Source organism: Aulonocara sp. 'chitande type north' Nkhata Bay, linkage group LG9 (genome assembly GCF_057382095.1).
Source record: "Aulonocara sp. 'chitande type north' Nkhata Bay isolate Kocher_YH1m ecotype deep benthic linkage group LG9, A_spYH_male_GT1.1, whole genome shotgun sequence".
In the NCBI taxonomy this organism is placed as follows: domain Eukaryota; kingdom Metazoa; phylum Chordata; class Actinopteri; order Cichliformes; family Cichlidae; genus Aulonocara; species Aulonocara sp. 'chitande type north' Nkhata Bay.
In genome coordinates, this window is record NC_141352.1 from 15,154,301 (window position 1) to 15,169,974 (window position 15,674).

Genomic DNA, 15,674 nt, shown 5'->3' on the forward strand with positions numbered 1-15,674 from the left:
CCAATGCTTCGGGGATGCTGACAATTGGTATAACTCTGGGGTGTTGGTTAATTTAAATTATTCATGTACTGACAGGGACTTAGGAGTGACAGACCTAATGTTTAATAATGCAAATTTTACTGTTTTACTCTTTAAAGTTGTGGATACAACATTGGTCTTTCTTTGAGTTTTTTTGTATTTAAATGATTTTCTGCTGATTTTTCTGTCACAAACTAAACATTTGACACAAAGAGCAGGAAAGTGCGGGAGGGACAGGTGAAGAGGCCATGCTGCTAGTGAGTTGGCTACAAGCTGTGCTAAGCTAAGCTAGCAAATACCTAAAGAGAGGGCATGCTGTGAATATAATTAGCGAGTGAATCAACACAGATTGTGCTTTGGACAAATTACACTCTCTGAGCTTACACTATGAAATCAGACATTATCTATAAGTGTTTAATTAAATTGGCTACTCAGATAAGCTACACAAAAACACCACTGTGTGTTGTACTGTAAGAGGAAGTGATACTCTACTGCAGAGAGAGCCAACACCAAGTCTTCCTTAGATGATTAAGATTGAGGAAAAATAAACAGGCAACCATAAAATTATGTTGTCCTTATTGTTTGTTTCATTCATTTGTTTTGTTTTGTTTGTTGTCTACAGTTATAACTATTATTACTCTTGTTATGTGTATAATCAGTCTCTACATGAGCTAATCGCTATCTTTAAGAATTGCTCACCATTTTCCTGAGTCAGGTTAGGATCCTCTAAAACATATCGCAGCTTCCTATTTGTAGTTTTACAGCTCATATAATGCAACTTAGACATTTAAGAGGCCAGTGTCCTTTTAATTTATTTACCCACTTATAAGAGCACATACAAAAAGAAACAGTAGGCATTTGCATATAGTTTTACACACGACACATTAATTGTGTCTATTTATTAGCTAGAAAGTGCATCACTGCTGTCTAGTTATTTTTCTCATTCAGTTTAAAAGCTACGTTTAAAAAGAATTTATTCAATTTGGCCCTTGTGAAAAGAAAGAGCAGTACAAGACATTATCATGAACTCCTGGCATGGACATGACTTCTGAATTATTATTTTCTGATTCTTTTTTTTTTTTTTATCATATTTGTATTTTGACAGGAATACAATATGTGCACAATTACCAAACACAAACACAAATACAGTATGCACACTTTTAAAGCTTGGAGGCTATTGCTGCTAGTTTGCCAAAACTGGTTTTTGAAACTTTGTGATAACTATTATCCCAGCTGTGTGGCGTTGTTTGTCTATCCACTTGTCTGTGCACTGGCTTGGCACTTTCTCCTTTACAAGATTTCTTTTTGTGCTTCACTGTTGGAGCGCATGTCTCTCTCTCTGTCTGGCACAACTGCAGTCAGAGTAACTGTGTGAATAATGGAAGACTTCTCATGATCAGGCAGTTCTCTAAAAGACTCAAACTGTGCAGTGTTGGAGAGCTGTTAGTATTATCATTCATACTGTTTTTCATTCAGCTAATCTTTAACAACCATTAGCTCCAAGGTCAGGCCACAGCAGTTAAAGGACTTAACTGGTTCACTTTGACCTCAATATGTAGCATTGCATCTGTATAAGTTATCTCATGTTACCATGGTTAAAGATGTAGTGTGCATTGTTTGTCAGTAAGAAGGGACAATGTCAGTCTGTTCTTAAAGTACGCAAGGTACAGTGACTCTTGTCCACAGCTGTCATCTTTAGCAGCCAACAATAACTTCTGCACAGGGTTATTAATTGGAGATTATGTATAGGAATTTCAGGAGCGGGATCACGCCTCCAAACACACTCCTTCCGGTTGTCATCTACTGTATATAGGTTCCCCCAGTTCTGCAAGCTGTTCATTCTCGTTTACGTGCCCCACCCTTCCTCCCTGCTTGTTTTCAATTCTTTAACTTCTTCTATTTATTGCATCGTAAACACCCTGACCAATTTCCTCTCATCTGATGGTGACATTTTGGGTCTTCTTGCAGAACTTGGCACAGCATTGATTCATTGGACTAACTTGTATTTTGTGCAGTTGTTTGTCTTTTTCTTAGATTTTTGCTGAGTATTGGTCAATCTATTGAGTGTTGTCAAACAAAAAAATGTATTATGTTAACGAAGAGAAACAGTTTTAGTCAATTATGATCAGTAGAAGATAACAGGACTTGGCTTTGAAAAGTTAAAAGACAGTTCAGAATCTTCAGCACCGTTTATTAAAAGATTTAAGTCAGTGTATTTACATATTCGTGTCTGCACTTGTATGAATACATTTGAATCTGTGTGGAGAAAATGCAAAAGTAATTCATAGCTTTGGCATTAAATATGTTTGGTATATAATTAAAAAAACATAAAAACCAAACACATAGTCAGTATATAGTTTCACTACAGTGTTAGTTCATCCACACATATATAGACTATGGGGTCACACCATTTAATCTTCTATCCCATTGCAGCAGGTGTATCAAACACCTAGCCATGCAGTCTTCCGGTACAAACATTAGTAAAAGAATGAGTCCTTCTAAAGAGTTCACTGGATTTGAGTGTGATACTGTAATTAGATCCCATGGTTGCAACAACTGGCAACTGTAAGTAATATTACTGCAAATAGGAATTTAGGAACAACAGCAATAGACCAGTGGGATCCCGCTATAGTCAGAGGGTATGTTCCAACTATAGGGGGATCACACTCCTCAGCCTCTGTGGGAAAGCATAAATATATATTTTAAAACACTTAAAATGAATATAGAATTTCACAAACAAATGAGGGAAATGTCAGAAACCACTAAAGAAGTGCAGTAGAGAACTGGAAAGTTCAGGCTAGTCAGTTATAAGGGTCACATGATGTATTGCATACTTGTAGCCTTGCAGATTCTTGAAAAGATGTTACCTAAAAAAACTAATGGGCCGGTCTTTCTTGAAGAGGCCTTACAAACACAGAAAGCAAGCTTCAAGATATAAACACACAATGGAAACACTTTGCTAAGGTGGTTATTTTTCTGGAAGTGTAGATAAAATTTTCAGGTGTTTCTATATTTAGATTATTATTGTGTGGAAGTAGAGGTGCAGCTATATATGTCTTCTGGTGTCTTATCAAAATACCTGCATTTGTCATCCATATTTTATCCTTTGTTACTGGTGAGCTGCAGTTCAGTCTTCTCTCCAGGTCTTCACTCAGAGCTGTCATCTCCTTCTCCTTCTGCTCCTGCACCGCGTCGTCACTGGTTGTCACTTTTTGAATTGAGGACTGCCAGTTCTGCAGCTTATACTAGAAACATGAAAGCTAATATTTTATCTACAGTTCTTTCAAGATTTTCTAAAATTACCAAGTCTGTGATTTTCATACCTGAAATCAGTCTCTTAGCCTCCTCCACCATTTTCTTCTGTTCAGTCTCAGGCGCTTGAAGCTTTGCTGTAATTGCTGTCACTTTGTTTTCTGTGGCTGTCAGTCTGGTGCTCATCTTGAAACATCATAGAGGATGAGATTTTCAGTGAAAAGCATGAGCAGTAAGCTGCACCAGGCTTTGTTTATTGGTGGAAATTTCTGAAAATTTTTTGAATTGAGAGCAATTTGCAGAAAGTAAGTTGTTTTCTTACAGTAATGACTTTTGTTAGGTTTAATGGATCAGTATTTAAATTACTGCTATTCAAATTTAGATAATGATGGAGTTCCAATTGCTTACATTGCATGCATTAAATTAACACAGGCTAATTTATAGCAGAAACAGACAAGTAAGAGCAACAATTAGCCATTTAATAGAGAATATATGTGCAACAGTTTTGTTATGTTTAGGAAAATTGCCCTACCAACATGTGTCTCGGTGCTCTCAGCTCATCCGAGGACTCGTTCCTAGTCTTGCACTTCATCTGTGGTCAGCTCAGATCTTCTTCATGAGTACACATCACAGACAGATAGAACTGCATTCTTTCATGACTTATTTACCTCTTTTTTTGGGGGGGGGGATTACCCCAAACTAATATTCCAGAACATTAATTAAACAGTTTTCACATTGTTTATTGTATTTATACAGATGGTATCTTGTCTATACAGATGGTCAGTGGTTACAAAGTACACACACCTTTAGGATGTGCATTGAATTAATTCAATTGTTGACATGAATAATGAATGTTAGATTTCCTCAGATGGAAATGAAAACTAAAATGTTGGATTTATTTTGCATGACCTTAAAAGCTGGTTCCCAACAGATACTTACAAGGTGAAGCTGCTAGAGATATGATGATAATGATGTCAAAACCTCAATCCAATCAAGTTCACTGTTTCACAGCATGAAATCATCACTTTTGTGTAGTGATTTTATTTACTGTTTGGATGATATTTTTGCCACAGTTGCATTTGTTTACTAAGGATTCAATATAACATGAATTAACCCCAAGTTCAAACCAAGCAAAGTAGCTGATCAGCTTGTCACTTTGTTATCAGACCCTGCATTTGAATGACAACAAAGAAAACCACAACTTTATCAGGTTTAATCTGACTAATTCTCCTCCTCCTTCATCTTTTTCACTCTTTTTTTTTATCTGTGACAGACAGCTGGTATGTGCATGATTTTTGCCAGTGTACAGTGGCTTGCAAAAGTATTCGGCCCCCTTGAACTTTCCCACATTCTGTCACATTACAGCCACAAACATGAATCAATTTTATTGGAATTCCACGTGAAAGACCAACACAAAGTGGTGTACACATGAGAAGTGGAACAAAAATCATACATGATTACAAACATTTTTTACAAATAAATAACTGCAGTGGGGTGTGCGTAATTATTCAGCCCCCTTATTCAGCCCAGAAGGGCCGATGGCGCGATATGGCAGCCTCGCTTCTGTCAGTCTGCCCCAGGGCAGCTGTGGCTACAACTGTAGCTTGTCTCCACCAGTGTGTGAATGTGAGAGTGAATGGGTGGATGATTGGGTGTGTAAAGCGCTTTGGGGTCCCTAGGGGACCACCTAAACTCACAGGCCGAACAAGGAGAGCGCTGATCAGAAATGCAGCCAAGAGGCCCATGGTGACTCTGGACGAGCTGCAGAGATCTACAGTTCAGGTGGGGGGATCTGTCCACAGGACAACTATTAGTCGTGCACTGCACAAAGTTGGCCTTTATGGAAGAGTGGCAAGAAGAAAGCCATTGTTAACAGAAAACCATAAGAAGTCCCGTTTGCAGTTTTCCACAAGCCATGTGGGGGACACAGCAAACCTGTGGAAGAAGGTGCTCTGGTCAGATGACACCAAAATGGAACTTTTTGGCCAAAATGCAAAACGCTATGTGTGGCGGAAAACTAACACTGCACATCACTGTGAACACACCATCCCCACTGTCAAATATGGTGGTGGCAGCATCATGCTCTGGGGGTGCTTCTCTTCAGCAGGGACAGGGAAGCTGGTCAGAGTTGATGGGAAGATGGATGGAGCCAAATACGGAGCAATCTTGGAAGAAAACCTCTTGGAGTCTGCAAAAGACTTGAGACTGGGGCGGAGGTTCACCTATAAGCAGGACAACGACCCTAAACATAAAGCCAGGGCAACAATGGAAAGATTTAAAACAAAACATATCCATGTGTTAGAATGGCCCAGTCAAAGTCCAGATCTAAATCCAATTGAGAATCTGTGGCAAGATCTGAAAACTGCTGTTCACAAATGCTGTCCATCTAATCTGACTGAGATGGAGCTGTTTTACAAAGAAGAATGGGCAAAGATTTCAGTCTCTACATGTGCAAAGCTGGTAGAGACATACCCTAAAACAGCGGTCCCCAACCCCCGGGCCTCGGACCAGTACCGGTCCGTGATTCGTTTGGTACTGGGCCGCGAGAGTTGAGGCTCAGGTGTAAATGTATGGTTTTCAGGGTTTTTATCAGTTTTCAGCGTTATTTTTTTCATTGTTTTTATCGTTAACTCGGTTTTCCTGGGTCTCTTCACGTGTGTTATGAATAAATCTTCTTTTTTTTTCGGTACCGGTACTAGTTTTATTTTGTTGTATTTATCTGCGACACCTTAAAGGCCGGTCCTTGAAAATATTATTGGGCATAAAACAGTCCGTGGCGCAAAAAAGGTTGGGGACCGCTGCCCTAAAAGACTGGCAGCTGTAATTGCAGCAAAAGGTGGTTCTACAAAGTATTGATTCAGGGGGCTGAATAATTACGCACACCCCACTTTGCAGTTATTTATTTGTAAAAAATGTTTGGAATCATGTATGATTTTCGTTCCACTTCTCACGTGTACACCACTTTGTATTGATCTTTCACGTGGAATTCCAATATAATTGATTCATGTTTGTGGCTGTAATGTGACAAAATGTGGAGAAGTTCAAGGGGGCCGAATACTTTTACAGGCCACTGTATTTGGTGCTTTTGACAGCGAAAGAAAGACAGAGAGACAGAGAGAGAGAACACGGATCGCATATTTGAGCATGAGGGTTTCAGCAGGCACTTGTCTGTTTGTGCATGAGTGTGAAGGTTCAGTTACATCGCCATCACTGATAAGCTCATCATTCAAAGCTATTGCAGGTGATGTAAAACAGATGAGGGAACACAAGGTTATACAGTATCTATTTTCCATTACATTCAAGAGGTTATAGAGAGTGGGACAGGATGGAGGAGAGAGCTTGGTAGTGATTACATCAAACCAATATGCAGGCAGAAATGTGATTGTCACTGAAGGAGGTTATCAAGGTCGCTTTCTGCCAGAAGTAACTTTTTTGTGGTTATCACTCGGACAATGTAGACACTGTCCTCTAGATTTTGTGTTATTAGTTTTGGGATCATGGCCTCCTGACAAAAAAGCGTTGTTAACAGTATTATTTTTTATTATTTTATTTTTCTCCCTGCTAGAGCTAGTTTTTAAAAAAGGGTTTTACAATTTTAAGGGGTACCATGTCCCGTGTATGCGAGTGTGTATTTTTGCATGCCCAACCACGTTGCCCTGAGCGTGGCTGCTGTGGTCACAACTCTCAGATTTCTTTAGTCACAGCCTCGATCGCACACAGGCATACAAGCACAGGCACACACGGCCACCCTGCTGATGAAGATTAATTAGTGCAGACTCCCTGCTGATATGAAAGCTCGGGTCTTCAAGTGCATTCTGGGAAGAAGTAAACAATGTGAGAGTGCATCTTGCAGACAGCGGGGACTCACACAGAGGCCGCCACACAAAAATGCAAACACACCGACATAAGCTTGCCCACCGTCTATGCGAAAGTGTGTGTATTGACGTGCATGCAGATCCATGAGTAGGTGCGCTCTGCCTAGACTGATTTACACATGACCGTACCTTGAACTTCGCTACAGTTTCCTCAACAGGTATCGATGTATTACAATCAGTGAGGCAGTGTGCTAAGCCCAATTGAAAAAGAAAGACACTGCAGCAGATGGCTGCAAACTTAGAGAAGTAGAGAAGAAAAGAGAAGAGAGAAAGAAAAAGAGAGGAAATTTTAAATGCAGAAACAGAGGAAGGGAAATAAAGATGGAGAGATAGAGGAATCTGGGATAGCGATCGAGGTGAGGAGGAAAGGATGAATAGAGATTGGTGTCAGTAAGAGGTGATGTATAGAGGAGAGGGCAATGAAAGGAAGCTGGCTTCTCTCTCAGCTCCAGTAGTAATGTCCCTTTCCAAAACATCACTCATATTTAATGGAGCACAGCTACAAGAGAAGGGAGAAGAAAGGAGGGCACGGAACTTGCATGCACCAAACACACACATATGCAGACAGAGCAACACATTAGAGCCTCGTGCACTTTCAAAAAGTACTCAAAGTTGCAGGCACATAAAGGACGCACACACACATGCATTTGGATACTCAGCAAACAGGGTTCTGTGAGACTTAATGGAGTTGAGTCACATGGGCTTTGAGACTACAAAAGGGAGCCAGGAGAAAGAGGGAGTGAGAGAACAAAAGAGAAGGGGAGAAGAATCGAGGAGCACGGACTTGCATATGTGACTGTGCACATAAGTGAGGGGAAGCCGAAATAGAGGCAGAAAGATGATCCTCGATAGCACTGAACTCTGTTGGAATCACATTCAGCAGGCACACAGGAGTGCCATTGTTGTGGAGAAAAACATATGCTGAATATAAAAGTAGAAGGTAAACAGAGAGGGATAGCCACACATAACAGAATGAATCACCCACACACCTCTCACCCAGCCAATTGTCTTATTGACAAATCCCAGTCAGGGCCTTACATATTCTTCTATATTCTCCTATTAAAAGAAATAACTTGGACCTATGGGGGTAAAAAGTACCAGTATTGAGTTTTGTGTGGTGGGCCTTTTTTTATTGTTTTTTTATTTTTATTTTTCTCAGCAAGTTTTATTATTACATCCAGGGATTTACACAAATGCTTTTGCCTTATTGCTTTTTTCCAGGCTCGGGCCTCAATGATGGCCAGTGGCATGCAATACGTTTGGTTGCCAAGGAGAACTTTGCCATGTTGACGATAGACGGCGAGGAGGTGTCTGCTGTGCGCTCCGTCTCACCTCTCAGCATCACCACGGGAGGAACCTATCACCTCGGAGGTAAGGGTCAACCCAGCACCAACACCACATTTCTAATGAGAACTAGACCAACTTTAGTGCCAGCATCATTCATTTCCATCGCATTTCTCTACACTGTGGATGTGTGTACTCCACCACATGCTCCCTATGTTTGAGGAGGTGTGTTGCATGTTTATTTTTCATGTTTTACAGCTAGGATTTGAGTCGTCTATGCTGTTCATATAGAACTTGTGTTGGTTTTGTGGTTATTTGCAGATAGTTCTTCAATCTAAATCAATATTTCTAAATCACCCATATTTGTACATGTGTGTGTTAAGGCAAAAATGATCAAATTTCTTTTCCGGTAGGCAAAGTTTAACTGAAAGTCGCTCACTTAGCAAGAGCCCAGGCACAGCAACAACACCATATATATAGGGGACACAAACTATAACAAACAGACACTCACAGAGAGATAGAAAGAGCGATAACACAAGCAGCAGCCTCAATCTGTCAGAATTAGGAAGACGCCAGGTTAATGATGCCAGACACCTCTGTCTGTCTGTTGGAAGATGGTCCGTATCTAAGTGTACTTGTGTGCATGTGTGTGTGGGTGTGTGTGTGTATGTGTGGGCACCTGTATGAAATTACAGTAACTTAGAGAGATAGTGCAGCTCTGATAGCTCCATCATGCCTCCCCCACCCCCACCGCTCTCTATCTGAGCACAATCTCCTCCATCGAGCAAAATCATTTCCCCAGGCCAGTCAGTAAGGATCAGAGCAGCCGACAAAAACACAGCCCTAGTACTTTTATTCTGTTGTCTATTTTAATTTACTCTTAGCTGGTTTGAGTAAATCCCCAAGTCCATGATGACTCTGTACTTTTTTTATATATGAAATCAAAGTCTGTGAGACCTTGATGGGCTAATGGATTTTTAGTCTAGAGTCTGTTACATCTTTGAAGGATTCTGAAGGTCTTTTGTCAATCTAGGCTGTTGCAGAATCATTGAATTTAATTCTTCATTTTTCATTATTGATATCCCAACTTTCTGTCTCTCTTTTTAGTCTTTGTCTGTCTTTTATATCTCCTCTCTCCTTTTCCTTCTCACCCTCTAGTCTCCACTTGATGCAATTGGTGATTTATTGATTTCAGTAAACTGAGTTGTGAATCAATAGTGGCTGAGAGGAGAGGAGAGGATCTCCGCAATGTCTTTACTCCATGAAGAGGGCAGAGGAGACAGTTAGACGAAGGAAGTCCAAAAAAGGAAGAGAAGAAATAGTACAAAAGATTGACAGGCAGGAATTGCAAAATACAGAAAGAAGGTTTTATAAGGTGAATGAAAAAGGTTAGCACATTAAAGAGTAAGGCAAGGCCAATTAATCTATGACGAATACTTCAAGAAAGTTTTCTGATGTTTTTATTTAACCTATGGTACTTGAGTTGAGGCACATTTGGCAGTTCTTGCACTCTTGAATTTTATTGGGTAGGACACAAGAACCTTTGCACACAGATTTGGAGATTTTCTGCCATTCTTGTCTGCAGATCCTCCTAAGCTCTGTCAGTTTTGATGCAGATGGTCAGAGTTCATTTTTAGGTCTCTCCAGAGATATTTCACTGAGTTCACAGCACGGTTGTCGTTGGGCCACTCAAAGACATTCACAGAGTTGCCACTCCAGTTTGTTTTTTGAGAGGGGGCTATATGCTTATGGTCATGTCCAGTTGAAAGGTGAAACTTTGATTCAGTCCTGAGTGCTTTGGAAAAAGCTTTCTTGAAGAATATGTCTGTATTTTAGCTGTTAACCATTCCCTGAAGCCCAACTAGTCCATACAGAAAACATCAACTCTACATGAATGTGGCACAAGCGTGCCTTACCACTGGGATGGTATCGGGCATGATGATTAGTAGTGATGGATGGGTCCCTTAGGTGTGACATTTAGAAAAGAACTATCTGGTTCTTGTTAGCAGTATGCCCTTTTCTGGCAGTTGCTTAGTTTGGCCAGACAGCCAGCTCCAGGAAGACACCCAGTTGTTCCAATTTGTGCATTGACCTGATCCTCCCCTTTGACTTGTGCAACAGTATTCCCTGTCACCAGGCTTTTGATTCCCAGATCATGTCCAGTCAGTTAAATTTACCACATTGCAAAGATAAGCAAGAGAAATACCTAGAAACTGAACTAACCTATGCTAAATTGGTTCTGAATGTCAGTCATATTCTTTCTTCCAATAAATTTGCAAAAGATTCTCAGCATAGATTTTCATTTGGAAAAGATTAATTAAAAAGAGCAAAATACTGCACCATAGGTGATATATAAAAACTATGTACAGTGCATTGTAGTATATATTCTACGCCACTTTGCATTCCACTTGCATATAAACACATACAGTATGTAATCACATATAAACACTAAATACACATTGCAGCAACTGGAAAAAACAGCAATGTTTTTCAGTAGTTTCTCCCCTTTGATGGAGGTGGTGCGCTGAATTGGCAGGAACTGTGACTGGGGTTTTTCTCGTTAATTTTACATGACATAATGAATGCTGAGGAGCAGGGAGCCTGGTGGTAAACACAAGTTTGAAGGCTGCAGGGGATACAAAACTGTTGATTATTACTATGGAAAGAACTACAAAATGATATTTAGGCCAGCGCTTTAGTGGCTAGGGAAAAACTTTTAGGAGCTGTTTCATGGAAAACAGTGTGCACTGATGCAGCTTGTGTTTAGCTCTTAGGGTTATTTTCCTTTTCTTTTCATTTTTCTGTGATTGGGTTTGGTGTATTTAAATACTGTAGCAACAGAGAAATTCCATGTGGAGCAGTGTGTGAATTTTAATCGCAATTTCCATCTTTCATTCAATATCTTGCCTCCTTGTTATCAAAGAGGAAGCCTAAAATCCTATGTGTGTTGGTTAAGTTAGTACGCAAGTCTGTAACTCACATGAAAAGATGGGTGTCCTACATACACACAGAACTACGTTAGCTCAGACAAAATATCCAGCACATGTATTCAAACCATCCCGCTCATCACATTCAGAGGCTAATTTCCATCTCAGAGGTAACAGAATAATATAGTGAATGTACAGAAGATAGTTTAGCCTTTGGCTTGCCCTCAATTACTCTCTCTGATCGCTCGGCTTGATGAGTCAAAGAGGCCAAGCCCATTAAGCTGTCCTAAAGCTCTCTAACAGTATTCCATCAGCACTTTCACTGTGACTGAGACTGTTCTATCAGCGAGACACAATTAGCAGAAACCTCACAGTATTATGAACAATCCCTGTTTTTTTATATACAGGACAAGGCTTGAGTTAATTGCTGAGAGTAATTTATGTAGGTGCGGCCATCCAGGTAGCCATCTGCTTCAAATCACATGGCTGTAAGGCATCAATCTGCTGTGCTTCCGCTGGCAACAGTTGTAGACCAGAGACCACCAACTGAACCCTACTTCGTAAACAAGTACCATGTAATAGCAGAGATATATTTTATGCTCTTGGTTTTATGTTGTTTCTGTGCTGTTCTTTGTTGTCAACCCCATCTTTGACTCAACACTTTCGAATAGTGATTTAATAACAAACAATAACAAAGTTGTTTTTTTAGTTTAAAAAGTTTTAAAAAATACATACATATATATATAGATATAGATATAGATATAAATTAATATCCACAATGATGTGTCATCTCTTTCTTGGATTTTGTTCTAAGTCACGAGTATTTGGTCTCCATGAAAAATAAATGAGCAAAATAGGAAATGTCAGTCTAGAGCAGACTTGCCCAACTCCAGGCCTTGATGGCCGGTGTCCTGCAGGTTTTAGATCTCACCCTGGGTCTAGACACCTGAATCAAATGATTAGTTACCAGTTCTCTGGAGATCTTCAAGGCTGTGTCCCAATTCAGGGTCTGCACGCTTGAAGAACGCACACTACGCGTACTACGTACGGTGCGTACTATAAGTACGAGAAGTGCGGAAGTGAGAGGCTTGTGAAATGGGACGTTCTAGCCTTCAGCGTGCAGACCCTGAATTGGGACACAGCCCAAGACATGTTGAGGAGGTAATTTAGACATTTAAATCAGCTGTGATGGATCAAGGACACATCTACAACCTGCAGGACACTGGTCCTCGAGGCCTGGATTTGGACTCCACTGGTCTAGAGTAACTATTCCATTCACTTTGATAGCATAGCACCTTAACTTTGCTAGGGAGTTAGAGGAAAGTGGGTGTGACTATCTGCCTCCTATAATCTTCAGTTATATTTTTATTTCTGCCACAACTGCTACATTAAAGCACATTAGCACCAATTAGGGTTTTATTGAGGCGTGACTGTCACTAATCAGAATCAGAATCAGAATACTTTATTGATCCCTGGGGGAAATTATTTAAAAAATGAGGAACGCTTCACGAATTTGCGTGTCATAAGTAATAAGTAATAAGTAATACATACGGTATCACTAACACTAAGTCTGAGAACACATGTTTTACATGCTTTACTTAGACCCACACACACACAAATACGGCATATAAATGTCAGTCTGTATTTAATCAAATCACAGCAAAGTGTGTGTGTGTGTGTGTGTGTGCGTGTGTAGAATTGGCTTATATGAACAAGACTGTTTTTTTTTCTTTTGCATAACACAGTCTTTCAATGCTTTTAACATTAAAATTAATGTTATTCATATGTTATATGAAGGCATGCATATTGACATGAAATATTTGCTAATTCATGCTTTTATTAAATAAATAAATTACCCAGTTTAAATCAGTGGTAACTTTTAATGCATTTTTATTTGATTTGATTTTGGCTATGATGGGACATTATGCAAATGAGGTACTATTCCCAAGGAGTTTAAAGGCTATGCAAATTGAGTACATAATATTTCCCTTTATTGAATATTCTTCCTTATTTCCTTTTTTTATATATATTGTCTAGAATGTGCAGTTTTTGCGTGTCAGTTAATAACAGCTAAAATAAGACCACTTTGCTTCCTCTGAAATTATGTAATAATTGACAGTGCAAATCTCTGAGTTCTGCAGCCATTCAACATTTTCCTTGTGATGTAATAGTCCTGCCATTTAATTTCTGTGCCATTAAAATTCTCTTGGAACCTCTCCCAAGGTTGCCAGGTTATAAGATATTATACTGAGGATGTCAGTGGCAAGAAAGACCTAGGCTTTGAGCCTTTGAACGTGCCCTTTACTCTTCCCTCTTTCTTCATTCTATTCTTTTCAGGTTTCTTTCTGTTTTGCTCCTTCAAATTTCCTCCCTACCTTATGTCTTCATTTTTCTCATTATTTCATTTGCTTTAACCCCTTCCTTTGCCTCCCGCTGGACTCCTCTCCTGCTCCTCTCATCTCCACTCCTCTGTCCATTGAGCACCTGCTTTTAGAAGCAGTCTCCTGAACCCAAAGCCCATTTTACGGAGAGTAGTTTTTCACTCATGACGCTACGCTTAGAGAAATTAGTAAGTGACTGGCAGAAGACATCCATAAATTGAATTTCTCAAGAGGCACGACAGGGAGACACACACAATCACACATAAGTGCACATACACGGAGACACAAAGTCATATTTTCTATTCAGGAAGAGGGGAAAAATTGATACACTAATGAGAGAGCAGTCAATTATGGGACGTTCCACTCTGAAGCTTTCTAGCATTTGATAACTGTCTGTAGGTGGGGGCGGAAAGGAGTATGTAGTGTTTCCTATTGTAGTGTTGAAATCTTGACTTTCTTATACATTTGATAATACTGAGTGGTTCCAAATATTGTCACAGCTTTTCATAGCTCATTGCTTCTTTTCATCATTTTGGAAATGATAGAATGGCTTCTTTCACATTTTCTATTTGTGAATAAATGACTCATCATGACAAAAGTCCTACAGTTGCTTTCCCATTACTACACATAGACTGTACACTATGACACAGTATATTTTTTGACCTTCTTGAAACACAGCATTGTAGCCCTCCAGTGCTTTCTTTTGGTCATTTTAGCATCTTAAGTTCTTGCGGTAACTTGTAATGAATAGCACATTTTCAGCCATGCGTCTTGCATGCCGTTCCTTTTAAATCCTACCTTTACATCCTAAGGCTTGTGATGAATAAGACATGACACTCTGGCAACCACATTTATCAAAGTGCAGTCCACGTGCTGCATGTGCATCTTGTGTCATTTTGTGTAAGTGCAAACAGTTCTGTTTACGTGCATATCAGCTAAGGTGCCAAATGATTTTATTGACATGAGTTTTGTTTGATATTAATGCGAGTTATGTTTGTTTGAGAGTGCTCTGAGGACTTTTTTGGACACTTAGGGTAAATTGCTGAGGGACAAACTGCAGCAGGTGGTCAGGAGATAAGCATTTTCCTTTCCGGGAGTGCATTCTTGGTTTTGTGTGAAATTACATATTGTGTTTGGCAATAGTTCTTGTCTCTTCTGAATATATTCTAGAGTTACATCCTTGGAATATTTGTTTAATAATTTACCTCTGAGCATATTGGCAGATTTCCAACCTACCTCTTCCGGAAGCAGACACATACCTCTAAATGTAATGGGATTTGGAAACATAGCCTGGGAGCCAGCCGTGCACAGGTAGAAGAAAGCTGGTGCTGGTCTTTCCAGTGTGTATTGTAAGACGAGCTCTTTAGGCCCAACAGGGGGATTGTGATAGTGTGCCAACAAGACTGCAGGGGGTTATTGCTGTTGTTCCACATTCTGAACAGTTATAAGAAACAGAGTTCTTCTGTTTGTAGTAATACTGCAAATTAAAGCAAAGAATGACATTGAAATTAGGGAGAAATAAGTACTGCTTATTCTTATCTAGAATTTAGATTAGAAGATCGATTGAGGTATGGTGATGCATTTGCTTTGCTTCCAGCAATTGTTTTGTCTTTGTTGGACTTTCTACTAACAGCGGTCTGAATCTTGAGCTTTGTGTGAGTATATCTGCATTACATTCATACAGTGATACATATTTTAAAATCATCCATCCATCCATCCATTCGCTTCCGCTTATCCTTTTCAGGGTCGCGGGGGGCGCTGGAGCCTATCCCAGCTGTCATAGGGCGAGAGGTGGGGTACACCCTGGACAGGTCGCCAGTCTGTCGCAGGGCCAACACACAGGGACAGACAACCATTCGCACTCACATTCACACCTAATGGCAATTTGGATTTTCCAATTGACCTATCCCCACAAGCTGCATGTCTTTGGACAGTGG

At 39.9% G+C, this 15,674-nt stretch overlaps 1 protein-coding gene across 2 annotated transcripts in view; it reads left to right on the forward strand.

Annotated features, from left to right (window-relative positions):
- The window catches only part of cntnap2a (contactin associated protein 2a), a 409,058-nt gene that overhangs the window by 244,917 nt on the left and 148,467 nt on the right, over positions 1 to 15,674 (forward strand). For both annotated transcript variants that reach the window (XM_086306026.1, XM_086306027.1), the window contains exon 10: positions 8,367 to 8,516. In XM_086306026.1, coding sequence (XP_086162152.1) covers positions 8,367 to 8,516 — 150 coding nt within the window. The remainder of the gene's footprint in view (positions 1 to 8,366; positions 8,517 to 15,674) is intronic.